The following is a 12,905-nucleotide window of genomic DNA, read 5'->3' on the forward strand; positions in this document are numbered from 1 at the left end:
GGACATACTGTCTGGGCAATTTTTACTCTCCCCTCTTCTGAGAAATGTGTTATCATCTGGTTAAAAAAAGGCAAAAAGTGCAATCAATCTCCTATAGCTATCCTAACTGGCTGCTCAGCCCCAAGAGTTAGGGAAAAGTAGATGGCAGCTGGTGTCTTTTTAAGACCATCTCTAGCATTATCTGAAATCTTGTAACTTACAAAAAAGCCATGAGCATTGGCAGTATTTCAGATATGTCAACTGTCAGGGTCCCCTTTCTAGGAGTTCAGTTGCTCAGTTAAAGAGTTCAGCTGCCTGAGTCCAAGGTCAGCTCCTTTGCTGATAAGAGCTGTTGTGAAGAAAGCTAGAAGCAAGGGCCTGACCCTCCTTTCGCTTGGAAACTGCTTTTAAGCTGAGGCTGTACTGCTGGCCCCAGCCTGTACAACATGACAACTATGCCTGCACCTGGTCTCAGACCTCTGTCATTCTGATCCTGACCTGCTAGCTCAGCTTCCCAGCTTGACCTCAAATCCGCATCATCACTATGGACTTGCTGGATGATTGCTGGACAGTGTCTTTGGACCTGGTCCTGACCTGGACTTGCTGCTCTACATCCTGGCTACTTGTTGGTGAAGTCACTGATTTTACCTCCCTTGTTGTAACACTCCATTCCCAACTCACCTTCCTTTGCAGAGCAGCTGGCCCTCGCTGCTCCCTGACATTATCACGCTAAACCTATTACCATGCTGCCACACTTAAAAATATAATCACCCCAGGCTGCGCATGCGCAAAACAACCATGCTGACTGTACATAGAAAAATAAACATAAGCCATATGAGGTAGCAGATACACACGGATTTATCTCACACAGCTCGGCTACACATCTCAATCACACAACTGCTCTACACAGATTTATTTCACATTAAACAAAGCATCTACACTGAATTCCTTTACACCTTTAGGTTCTGTAAAGGCTTCCATAGCCTGTGTACCCAGCCACCAGAGAACATCTTTGACTCAGGGGAAATCTTTGCAGCATACAGAACTAAAACGAAAATTCTTCCCCCACATGGGTCTCATAAAGCCTGGTGTGGCACTTAGCTATTAGTTGGCTGCTGGCTCTTGAGGCTATAGAGAGCCAAGAGTACAGATGGTCTACATGCATATATTATGATTATCACTAGCATACAAGGCCTACACATGAACTAGAATCCCATTGAGCTAGGCACTGTATAAACAGAATACAGATGTACAAGCAACTAAATATAAGATAAGACATGACAGATGGGCACACACAGATGGAAGAGGACCATTTTAGTTAGTATGACAGATAGCGATCTCTGTACACCAGGAAGCTTACCATTATCAAGTTTCATCACAAGAGATAATCTTAGCGAGGATTTGAAGGAAAAAATGATATGTGGATATTTAGAAGGCAGCGGATGACAACAGTGAAGGGGACAATGAAAATGAGATGCTTTCCTTAAAATTTAACAAGTGGCTGTAAGATATTGATATATTCATCTGATGAGAGACAGGAGCCAACTACTTGGTACAAAAGATAGATGACAACACATGGGAAAGGCATAGGCTGTAAAAGCTTTGCAGTTAATACAATACACTTGTCAAGACCAAATAAAATAATGTTCTGAGAGTTAGGATGAAAGATGAAAACACAAAGTTGTGAGCGTGGACAGGAAGGACAATATAACAGACATTTTATGCAGAGAGAATCTTCAAGACTTAGAGCTGGACTTTTATATGTCATCTACCTGATATTTTTAGCTGAACTCATTTTAATGTCTGCTTTGAAAAAAAGGGAATGTCTTACCTGTTTTATACTGGCTAGATGCTCAATAAGAAAACTGGTAATAATTTATATTTTGTTTATGTCTTAAAAACTGCTATTTGTCCAATTATTCCAAAATTATACTGTCTAGCAAGATCAAATACCAAGCAAGCGATTAGCATCTTCTGATGTGATGAAATGACTCAAAAACCAGCAGAGATCTGTGAAAGAACCTAATTCAGGTATGTACTCGCTGGAGCACGAAAACCGCAGTGAAGAAATACACCATATTAGAGAATTAGAATGTGGGAAGGGATGGACGTCAGAGAGATGAAACCTGAGATGTATGTATAAACAGAGAGGCAGTGGTGCCATTTCCAGCTTCCACTGCTTACATGATCTACAGTAATAAAATGTTATATGTAATGCTAACTCAAACAAAGGTTTGTCACTGTGGCCACCCATTGATGGCTCCTCTTCAATTTACTCCTTTCTTCAATTTACTCCTATCTGTCTTCACCCTTATCATTAAGTCACCCAGTCTACACATATTACAGTTACATGCCTCACTCAATCAGTCTCCTCAGTCCCCAAACCTCCCAATATAGAAAACTCTTTTTCTGCCTTATTTTTCCAAAAACATCTTTGTGGCCTCCCCTACTTCCTTAAGTCAAAGGTTCCACCTCAGTTTCCCCAAGCACTTAATTCTGTTTCCTGCTGCCACCATGCCAGGGTTGTTCCTATCTCCCCAAGCATCCTCAATTTGCTATGATTTCCTCTTACTCTTTTTCTGCTGTTGGTTTCCAGAACAGTGACTTCTTCCCCAAAATTTCCAAAAAAATGTTGACATGTTTTCTGCACAGTACAGTAAGAAACAACACTGCGATTCACCGACTCATCGCACTGCAAAGCTTTAAATGTCTGTGTATAAGAATATGTAGAGGCTCTCCTAAGGTATTCAAAATATAAGAGCTGACATGACTGAATGTCTTATTAGTAGTAGTTGTTTTGATTGCACTAGAAATGTCATAAAGTATCAGAGTACATTGTCCTAGAATGTACATCTATGTGTTTTAGTTCTGCTCACAATGGTAGAAACAAAAACCAAAATGCAAAAAGAGAACACAAATAATTTGATAGATTGTTTTTAAGTGTTTGATGATAACTCTAATCAAAGTCTGTGCTATTTAATGAGCTGCTTTCTTCTTCTCTTTTTGTTCCTTTGATCTTTACAGCTGTCTCTGAAAGAATATTTTCAAGTACAGAAAGCAATATGCAGCAGTGCTAACATCCAGATGACAATAAACCAAGAACAAGAATGGAAGTAAATTTATTCAGCAATTCAACTGTTGTAAACAGTTCATCCATCAACCATAAGCAGTTAGAAGGGCATAGCCTCTGGGAAGTCATTACTATTGCCACTGTAACTGCAGTTGTAAGCTTAATAACCATAGTGGGGAATATTCTTGTAATGATATCATTCAAAGTTAACAGTCAGCTCAAAACTGTTAATAACTATTACTTGCTCAGCCTTGCCTGTGCAGATCTTATCATTGGAATATTTTCTATGAACCTTTACACATCTTATATACTCATAGGCCATTGGTCTCTTGGAAGTCTAGCATGTGACCTGTGGCTAGCACTGGATTATGTAGCGAGCAATGCCTCAGTAATGAACCTCCTAGTCATCAGTTTTGACAGATACTTTTCCATCACAAGGCCTTTAACTTACAGGGCTAAACGCACACCCAAAAGAGCTGGTATCATGATTGGTTTAGCTTGGTTAATTTCATTCATTTTGTGGGCACCTGTAATCTTGTGCTGGCAGTATTTTGTGGGTGAACGAACTGTACCACCTGAAGAATGCCAGATACAGTTTTTATATGAACCCATTATCACCTTTGGTACTGCAATTGCTGCTTTCTATATCCCAGTGTCAGTGATGACTATTTTATATTGCCGCATCTATAAAGAGACTGAGAAACGTACTAAGGACCTTGCTGAACTTCAAGGTTCTGAGTCTGTGGCAGAGTTCGAGATGATAAAGCCTCAGAAAGCTCTCCTGAAGTCTTGCTTCAGTTGTAAGCAACAAAACTTAGTCAAAAGAGAGAGATGTCAGGCTTCATGGTCTTCATCTAGTAGAAGTACATCTGCTACGGTGAAGGCATCTCAGGCAGTGAGTACTTGTAATGACTGGTCTAAAGCTGACCAGTTAACCACCTGCAGCAGCTATGCATCTTCAGAAGAAGAGGATAAACTTGCCACTGATTCAGTTTTCCAAGTAACTTACAAAAGTCCAGATAAAGGTAAAGTAGAAGAGTTTATTGAAAGGGAGAGTAAGGATGTTGTTGTCAAAGACCAACCTGAAGAAAATGATTTTGAGACCCAGAAATACTTTCTATCACCTGGCAAAGGCCATGTACAAAAAAGTAAAAAATGTGTGGCCTATAAATTCCGCTTGGTGGTTAAGGCTGATGGCACCCAGGAAGCCAACAATGGCTGCCGTAAAGTAAAAATAACTCCTTGTGCTGCTGCTCTATCAAAGGATCCTTCCATTAAAAGCATGGATCCAAATATAAGTAACCAAATCACCAAAAGGAAAAGGATGGTTCTTATAAAGGAACGCAAAGCAGCACAGACTTTAAGTGCCATTCTTTTGGCTTTTATCATTACATGGACTCCCTACAATATAATGGTTTTGATCTCCACATTCTGCTCTGACTGCATCCCCCTAACACTGTGGCACCTTGGATATTGGCTATGCTATGTGAACAGCACTGTTAACCCCATTTGTTATGCACTTTGTAACAAAACTTTCAGGAAGACTTTTAAGATGCTGCTTTTCTGCCAGTGGAAGAAGAAAAAAGTGGAAGAGAAGCTATACTGGCAGGGCAATAACAGATTGCCATAATTGCTCATATATAAATGACAAGGGCAAAAAAAAAAAACCAACAGGTGTTGACATAGCTGGGTAAATTGACTGTAATTCTGTCATTTTCAAGTTGTTGCTTCATATGTCTAGCAGTTAAAAAAATGTCAGCCAAAAAGTAAAATTGTGCATGAAAATAGCATGCTTGGAATGAAGAAGTCAGTGGCTGCTGTGAACAGCTGAGAGTGTTTGTGATTATGCAGTACATCTGCATTAAACTTATTATGTTTGGGGTCTTCTGTCCTTTCTTTCAGACTGAGAAAGAGTAGAGTAATTTATAGACTACTAGAAATTAGACCTGGATTATACCTATCAGGTCATCCTGTCTATCCTCCTGTAGTGCAGAACTGTTTCTTCCTGTAGTTCCTTTCTTCCTTTCTAGTGTTTTGTCTATTCTAGTTTTCAATGTACCAAGCAATGGAGCTTCCACTACTTTCCTTCTGAGACTTTTTCTTCTCCTGTTGGAATGGAAGAAGGACTATTTAAAGGGGGAAATAATAAATGGTTGGGGAGATTCTTAGTACTCCAAATGGACAAATATATTTTGGGAGAATGTAATGCTGACAAATTTCCACTTTGACTTTTGGAAGAGAGTAAAGGCTCATGGGGAGGAAATAGGTAAGTATATTAGAAGCCCAGTCACAATCTCAGTGCCGTTGTGTAAGTCAGCTTCATCAGTAAACAAGAGTAATACTTAGCAGATAACTCTGAATTTGTATTTCTCCATTTCCCAAGGCCTCTGAAGGAAATTTTTAAAATTTATGTGATAGTGACAATAGTACAAATCAGAATTGACTGTACAACATAACGGATATAGTCTATCTACTGTAGAACATAGGAGGACATAGGGAAAGTCTTTTTTCAACCTCCTTTGTTAGCCTCTCCCTTGCCCCCAAAGTTTCCATTAGTTTAATGATATGCAGAACACAAGAAAAATATATATTGATGTCCTGCACATTCACCTGTATGTTATGAAATTACTAAAAGCATTGATAAAATTGATATCTCTGAAAGATGAAAGATTTTTAAAATAATTTTTGAGTATTTATATAAAACTATTAATGACACTTTGCACTTTCATAGCACTTTTTATCTTTACATAGCTTTACAAATAGTAACTAACTTTGGCGTTTGGAAACATAAGTTCTCCCCAGTCAATGTATTCTGGTCCAGCAGAACCATACAGGACTGGGGAGTGGAAAAATCCCCCTTACGGCTTTGGATTCTGGGATCAGCATGTACTGGCCTAGTTACAGTGAGCTGAGAATCTCTCCACTAGCTGAGGTTTGCTGGGGCTTTGGATGCGTGGTAAAGTCACTTCTGTGACAGGGTGAACTGTATGTGCCTATCTGATAACTGTGTCAGATTGACAGGAGCCCTGCAACATTGACTGAATAAGTGTATCTGTGGGGCTGCTTTTAGCACAAAGCTACAGAAATGGAAATGATGATCTGGCTCATTGTGGTGGAAACAAACATGAAGCATCACAAAAAGCCATAAGAAAGCAAAGTTAATGGCAACAGAAGTCATAAGGAATGAAGTCTGAAGGTAAACATATGTTAATGAATAAATGAGAAAGAACTCCAGATAATGCACTGAGTCCACGTCACAAAGTTCAAATTCAGCTCTAGCCTTTCTATCAAAATTCAGGGTGAAATGCTCTGGAATACTAGTTTGGACGAAGCTCCATATTATATCTACTATACATATTAGTGTGACATTACAGTGGTGATGTGACGCAGTTGCACATTTCAGAGATCGTGTTAGTCATTCTGAACATACCATTGCTTTCAATGGAATCGTTCATATAATTTATTAAATTGTCATACCATGAAAATGTTTTTCTACAGATATATAATTCCTCCAGGTCAATAACCACAGTACGAGTAATTAATATTTTTTATCCCTAGTCTCCAGAGGGGAAAACTGTGTCAGTGAAAGATTAGCAATGTAGTAATGTAAAAATATGTTCTCTAATTTCATATGACTGATTTTGAAACACACCATACTGTGCCTGTTATTTTTGGTGCATTAGCATATTGATTATTAAAGGAAAGTATGGGTTTTTATAAAGACCCTTTCATCAATTTTCTTCTGTCACTATCCAGAATTTTCCTGTGTACAGTAGCTATGTACAAGTTGGTTATTATAGTGGGTTCATTTTATATTACATTGGATCAGACATTCAGTAAACAGTGTGTTTGATTCTTAGCAAATTAATGTGTCCCTCTGTGGCACAAGCTGTAGCTAAAGGCAAAATTTATGAAGTAGTAACAGTTCCTGCTAGCTGTGGTGTTGTTGCAAAAGTAAAGCATTGGCTTCTACTTCTGAAATTAAATGGGATATTTTTTGTCAGTTTTGGTTTCTGTTGAACTAGAATGTTCTGTAAATGTTTATGGACTCTGCTCAGTAAATGTATTAGATTATACAGTGATGGATGCAACAATGTTGGTTCAATGTAATTGTGAAACGTGTTCAAATTATGCTGCTAGCACTTTATAATGTGAGACATTACATTACCAAACTTAGGTGCATTGTAAATATCTAGAATTATATAAAAATATGCTGTTGCTTTATTGTTATGTAGGATGTTTACTCAAAAATAATTGAAACAACAAAAAAAGAAAAACACGATCCTCAACAGAATATCAGACAGTACTTAATTATATCTTGTTTTCAGCTTCTATAAAGCTTCCTTTAAAACATATTGTGGGACTTTTGTAGTGTCAAACATTCTTGTTATCTATATTTTTGTCCTTTTAATGAACCTTTTACTCATCTTTTCATTTTGGTTAAGGTCACGATCATGGATTTGTGCAAAGATCTTTTCTGTAAAATTGCATTTTATTTTTATATATGTATATATTTATATGTATGTAGGTATGTATATGTATGTATAAATCCCTAACTGAGCTTTTCAGGGACATAACACACTTTAATATTTTAGAATATTGAATTCTTCCCCAAAGGAAACTGATGTATCATTTTTGTCTCTCCCTTTTCATATGTCCCAGCCTCCCCATATATCCCAGATCCCCATAAAGTATCAAAGAATACATTTTCTGTAAATATAATTTCTGTTTGTACATAAATATTTGGAAGGATTCCCATGATTTCTAAAATGACACAGAACATTTGGTCAAAATTGGGCACTTTTTGTGACTATTCAGCACAGAATGGAGAGCCTTGTGAAGGATGGACAGTCAAGACAGAATGCAAATGCAGGGTTTTCCTTTACAGAAAAATTCTTTTGAATTAAATAAGGATGAAATCAAAAGGGTTACAGAGAAAATGCTACAAGAACCTATAAAATATGATAGCACATATTTTGGCATTAACTTAATTACACAATTTAACTGGTAATTACGCTTATCCTATTGAACTCTGCATGTCAATTGATAACTGCTATTAACTATTGAAAGATATTTCTGTATCTCATCTCTGTTGTATCCAAAGTGAGACCTGCACTGGAATATTATGGACTTTAGGAGCATTTGATTCTAGATCCAGATATAGTGATGTACTTCAAGGCAAAATCCTTAATTGTTCTTCCTTACCACCCCTTAGACATTGTTCCAGTTTTAGAGCTGAGCCTCATGAAAAGTCCCCATCTCTGCTTTAATTAGTCTGATCATATATCACTCACATAGAGCTTTTCTCAGAAATCTGTGGCATTGCCTCCTAGACACATTTAATACATGACCTGAAGAGGTCAAACTAATTTAACTAACAAATCTTAATACAAATGTACCTAAGGATAATCACACACCTGAAGAAATAAAAATGTCACTGGAATGTGGTAAGTATCCTGAATTTGATGAACGAGAAGTCATTACAACAATTAAAGAATCCCGTATCAATCTGGAGAATGCTGTTTTCTCTTAGAAAACAATTATTACAAAACTGCATGCACAATTTGAAACTCAGAATTGAGTATCTGTGGACTTTTTCAGATTCTGGATTTTGAATAGCATTTTGTAAGACGTTTTCTTAATTATAATAGGAAACACAGTTTCCAAATAACCCCTTCATACTCTTGGATTTCCAAAATCTTCATACTGAGTGAGAATTTTCGGACACTTTTGTTATAAAGCTACTCTGTAATCGTTAGGAGATGTACACACTTCTACCTTCTCTGGATTATTTGCTTTAGGGAAACAAGCAAACAAACACAATGATGTAACTTTCCTCAGGAATTAATTTTCTTTACTTTCTATAGAGATAGAAGTAACCTGAAGGAACCGCATGGACACAATGAGAACCAAGTAACAGTTTCCTCAGTTATACGTTACAATCAAGCTGGAGTTATCCTTCGCTGTGATTTGTGCGTCTAGGGGTCTCTCTTGAAAAGGACCCTGCCAAAAAGCTTCGTACTTACATGCCTTTTTGATATTATAAAAGAATGCTGCTTTTTTTTTAAAACACATTCATTACTGTTATGAGCTAGAGAACTTTACAGATCAGAACTTCCCTCTGAATAAACTCAAAAGCATCGTAACAACAGCTGGGAAAAATTGCTGCTTCCCAGTGTGACTCCGAAGACAGCTTCCCCACAGTGTTTGCGGGTACGAATTCAAAGGGGTCCATCATATTCTGAAATGTTTGTGAGGCCTCTGTCTTAAAATGCGCTTCCAAACCTGAGCTCCAAAAATGGATACTACTTCTTTTCTGTTAAATACCTTGGCATTCCTTCTGCCAAATCAAACAGAGGCCATTTATTTCTTATGTGGTCATTCCAAATCTCCAGTCTGGATTTTGTACCCACTAAGAAGTTTTTTTCCACATACAGTAGACAGCTGGGTGTCATAAAACCTTAAATTTGGACATTCAAATAAATTTCTCATTTATGATTCATATTAACAGTTATGCAATATCTATAGATAGTAATAAAAAAATGGTAGTATTGTGTTCTAAAAGAATAATCTACAGCTCTTAGTAGTTTCAAAAAGGGATGATTTTGTGAATTATTTCCATCTTGGTAAATGTATTTCTTGAGGTTTAATAGCACTGTTGGGCTACGTATCAGATTATGAACTTCAGTTCTCATTACATGTAAAACCACTGTCTTTTACTCATCTGTTATGTAAATAGCTATTAAATGCCATTAATTTCTTGATGTATCTGCTGTTAGATCAACCAAGTCAATTTTTCTCAAACAACTAGCCATTTTAGATCCTTTAAAAGTTTTTTTTCTAAATAACTACTTCTCCAAATCCTGGTTGCTGATGGCTCCTGTTTCACTAGACCCCTATAGTTTGGAGATTTTTACTGAATTCTTGGATTACAGTGCCAATACACCAGCTGGAATATCTTTTACTACTTACATGAGAGACTCCTTACATGTCTGCATCTAGACATAGTGGAGTTCAGATAGCTGTTTTTACTGCATGTCACACATAAGGCCTACTTACATGTGCAATCCATCAGGAAGAAGAGTGGGGAGAGGTGAGTTCAGGGCTTGTATCACTGCCATGATAGAGCATACCCAGCTGCAGAGCATGGCTGGAATCAGCTCTGTACCCTACCACTCCACCTGCATCCTGATGTCTTCTGAAACAAAGAAGATATGAGAATGACTATAGGACTCTGTTTTGTTAATTAAAGTAGAATTAATGAGCCCAGAGGGTTAATGTTATTAATTTATCAATGCACAGTATTAGTAGTTGACAATGGATTGGGTCTAAAAACACTTTGTCCTACTTACACCTATGGTTAACATAAAAAAAGTCATGTGGAAGTCTGGAAATTTATTGTTTAGGTTACACATTGGGAAAGATAATCAGAAACAAAAACAAACACTTTCTCATGTAAAAGTTGAATGACTACAAAAGATAAATAATAATAAATAAGTATTTTTGCTAGAAAGAGGCTACCAGGCTCTTTTTTTGTCAGTTGATACTTTTTAGGGAAGAATTTATCCTTTGGCTAAGTTCTGAGTTGATTATTGTGATATTGTATGTGAGAATGTGTGTGAGAATCTTTCCTGCAGTTGAGAAGAGAGTACAGGGAGAAATAAAAAGTAGTGAAGGTTTGAAAAAATCTGTCACCTCAACCTGTTATTGTTAGGGAACTGTCTGTTTAAGGGGTGCAGTGCCACATGCTTCCTATTTAGGAGTGCTCTGAACTGGGAGTCAACTGTACAGCTATTGCTGTAGACTTTGTCATGCTTCTTCATTTTGGAAAGATATTTGACCAAATAATTTTTTTGCATTAGTTCCTCTTGGGAGGACCCACCTCCTTCCTTCAAGTCAGTTCAGTAGGCAGTAGAATCAGGAAAGGGCAAGAAGGAGGTAGGACCGGGGGAACTAGGACTAGGGAAAAGCAGAAAGGAATAGACAGAGTAATACCTCCCATTATCAGGCTGTGATTTTGCTGGTTCAGTAGTGATGGCCACCTGCCCTCAGCACTGTTCTAGTTATCCAATGATAATTATCCTCTTCTTAAAACACAATACATTTTATTTTCTGTAAATAATTGTCATGGAAATTATGAGATTCCATTTTTAAATTAAAAAGCAGAAGTTTGCTGGTCTCTGTTGGTTGAGTTTCTTTAACTGAAATATTTAAGATAACATGCAAGATATTCTAATTATTATCCTGATGTTTTGTTTAATGCATTAATGAAAACTGTTCAGTTGCCATCCAGCTATTCTAATGATAAAGAATAGAAATGTGGGAAATAGCCCTGACCATCTATACAAGAAAACATGATCTTTCAAGGTCATCAAAACTGAAACCCTTTTTTATTTATGCTTCTAAAACAGATGAATTTGATCATGAAATTTAAAGGTAGGAGATTCCCCCTATATTTTAGAATCAAAAAAAGGTGCTGTTTAAATAATGTCAAGGGTTGAATGCCAAAACAATTGAAGCTAGTATGTGAAACAAAGTCAACACTCTCTTCCTATATCACAGTGGTATAAAGACAAGAGAAAGCTGAAGCACATCATGGAACAGGGAGAAGCAACAGTTGAAACATGGTAAATAGAATGGAGTAATGTTCATAAAAAATGTAGCAATACATAAAAAATTACAAAACCAACTTGATTTTTTTTAAATGTGTTCACTGAATTTCTTCTTGGGGAAAAATTTGAGAGGAGTTGGAAGTGTTGGATATAATAGCTTCTAATAGGAAGGCTGATCAAACCATTAGCTCTGGTTGCTCTAGTAAGTAGGAAGAAAAGAAAAGCCCATGCTGAATATTTTGTTGTATCATTAAAAAATGCAGGTAAATGGAGAAGTCAATGAGGGGGAAAAGAAGCCATGTGAGACAAGGCTAATTGCAATTTCGAGTATTAAAACAGCTTTCCCTAAAAGTAAAAAAAAGAAAGGCCTGATGCTGCTCTGTGGTACACAATACTCTCTGACATGCATTTTATAGACTAAGTACTTGACTGTAGATTTCCTTCCAGTGTGGCATGTGACAATATGCAATTATAATGCAACTGTGAACATTCATACTGGAATATAATCTTCAGAAATGCATGTGTATACTTGTACATCTGCTACAGGACATCATACCCTGGATTTCATACCTAACCCCTCTAATAGCTAAAATACTATAAAATTGATTCTTTAAATCTTTTAGTATTGGCCTCAGTTTCTGACAGGGAGTTCCACTCCCATTTTTGTGGTTGATAGATGTCTGTCATGTCCTAGGTCCAATCCTGGACGATATGCTATCATAAAGCCCTTGCAGAGAGAGGACTAACTTTTCAATCATGATTGTTTAGTGTGATTATTTGTACTTCAATCATTTTACAAAGAATCCATGATTCACATAGAAAATCTGTGAACTGGTGAATCTGCTTCTTCCCCTTCTCTTCCAGACAGTTAAAATTAATGACATGATAAAAAAACTACATCTTTGTTTTAGAACAGGAGATTACAGTAATGCATCACATTTTTCCCTTTCTAGCCCTAGAAAATGATAAATGAAATGGCCAATATTCATATTTGTAAGTACTTTTTACTCTCTATTTAGCACGAGAAGAGCCCAAAGTAGGAATGAAGCAAAACTCCATTCTTCCCAAGACTCTAAACTTTGGGACGAATTCAGAATCTCAGATTCAGATTCAAAATTAATCACCTGACTGATTTTTTCAGGATAGAAGCCAAAACCTTGCACCTCTAGCTTTGGAGTAGTTTAAATCTAATCCAGTATGTGTAATTTCATCTAGAATAAATGGTCACAGAATATGTTGATGCT

At 36.9% G+C, this 12,905-nt stretch overlaps 1 protein-coding gene across 1 annotated transcript; it reads left to right on the plus strand.

Annotated features, from left to right (window-relative positions):
- The first annotated feature begins 2,956 nt into the window (after positions 1 to 2,956).
- Positions 2,957 to 10,658, plus strand: CHRM5 (cholinergic receptor muscarinic 5). Its single transcript, XM_064512442.1, has one exon. The coding sequence runs from the start codon at positions 3,087 to 3,089 to the stop codon at positions 4,677 to 4,679; it is 1,593 nt and encodes a 530-aa protein (XP_064368512.1). The 5' UTR covers positions 2,957 to 3,086; the 3' UTR covers positions 4,680 to 10,658.
- The last annotated feature ends 2,247 nt before the right edge of the window (positions 10,659 to 12,905 follow it).

Source organism: Dromaius novaehollandiae, chromosome 5 (genome assembly GCF_036370855.1).
Source record: "Dromaius novaehollandiae isolate bDroNov1 chromosome 5, bDroNov1.hap1, whole genome shotgun sequence".
Lineage (NCBI taxonomy): Eukaryota > Metazoa > Chordata > Aves > Casuariiformes > Dromaiidae > Dromaius > Dromaius novaehollandiae.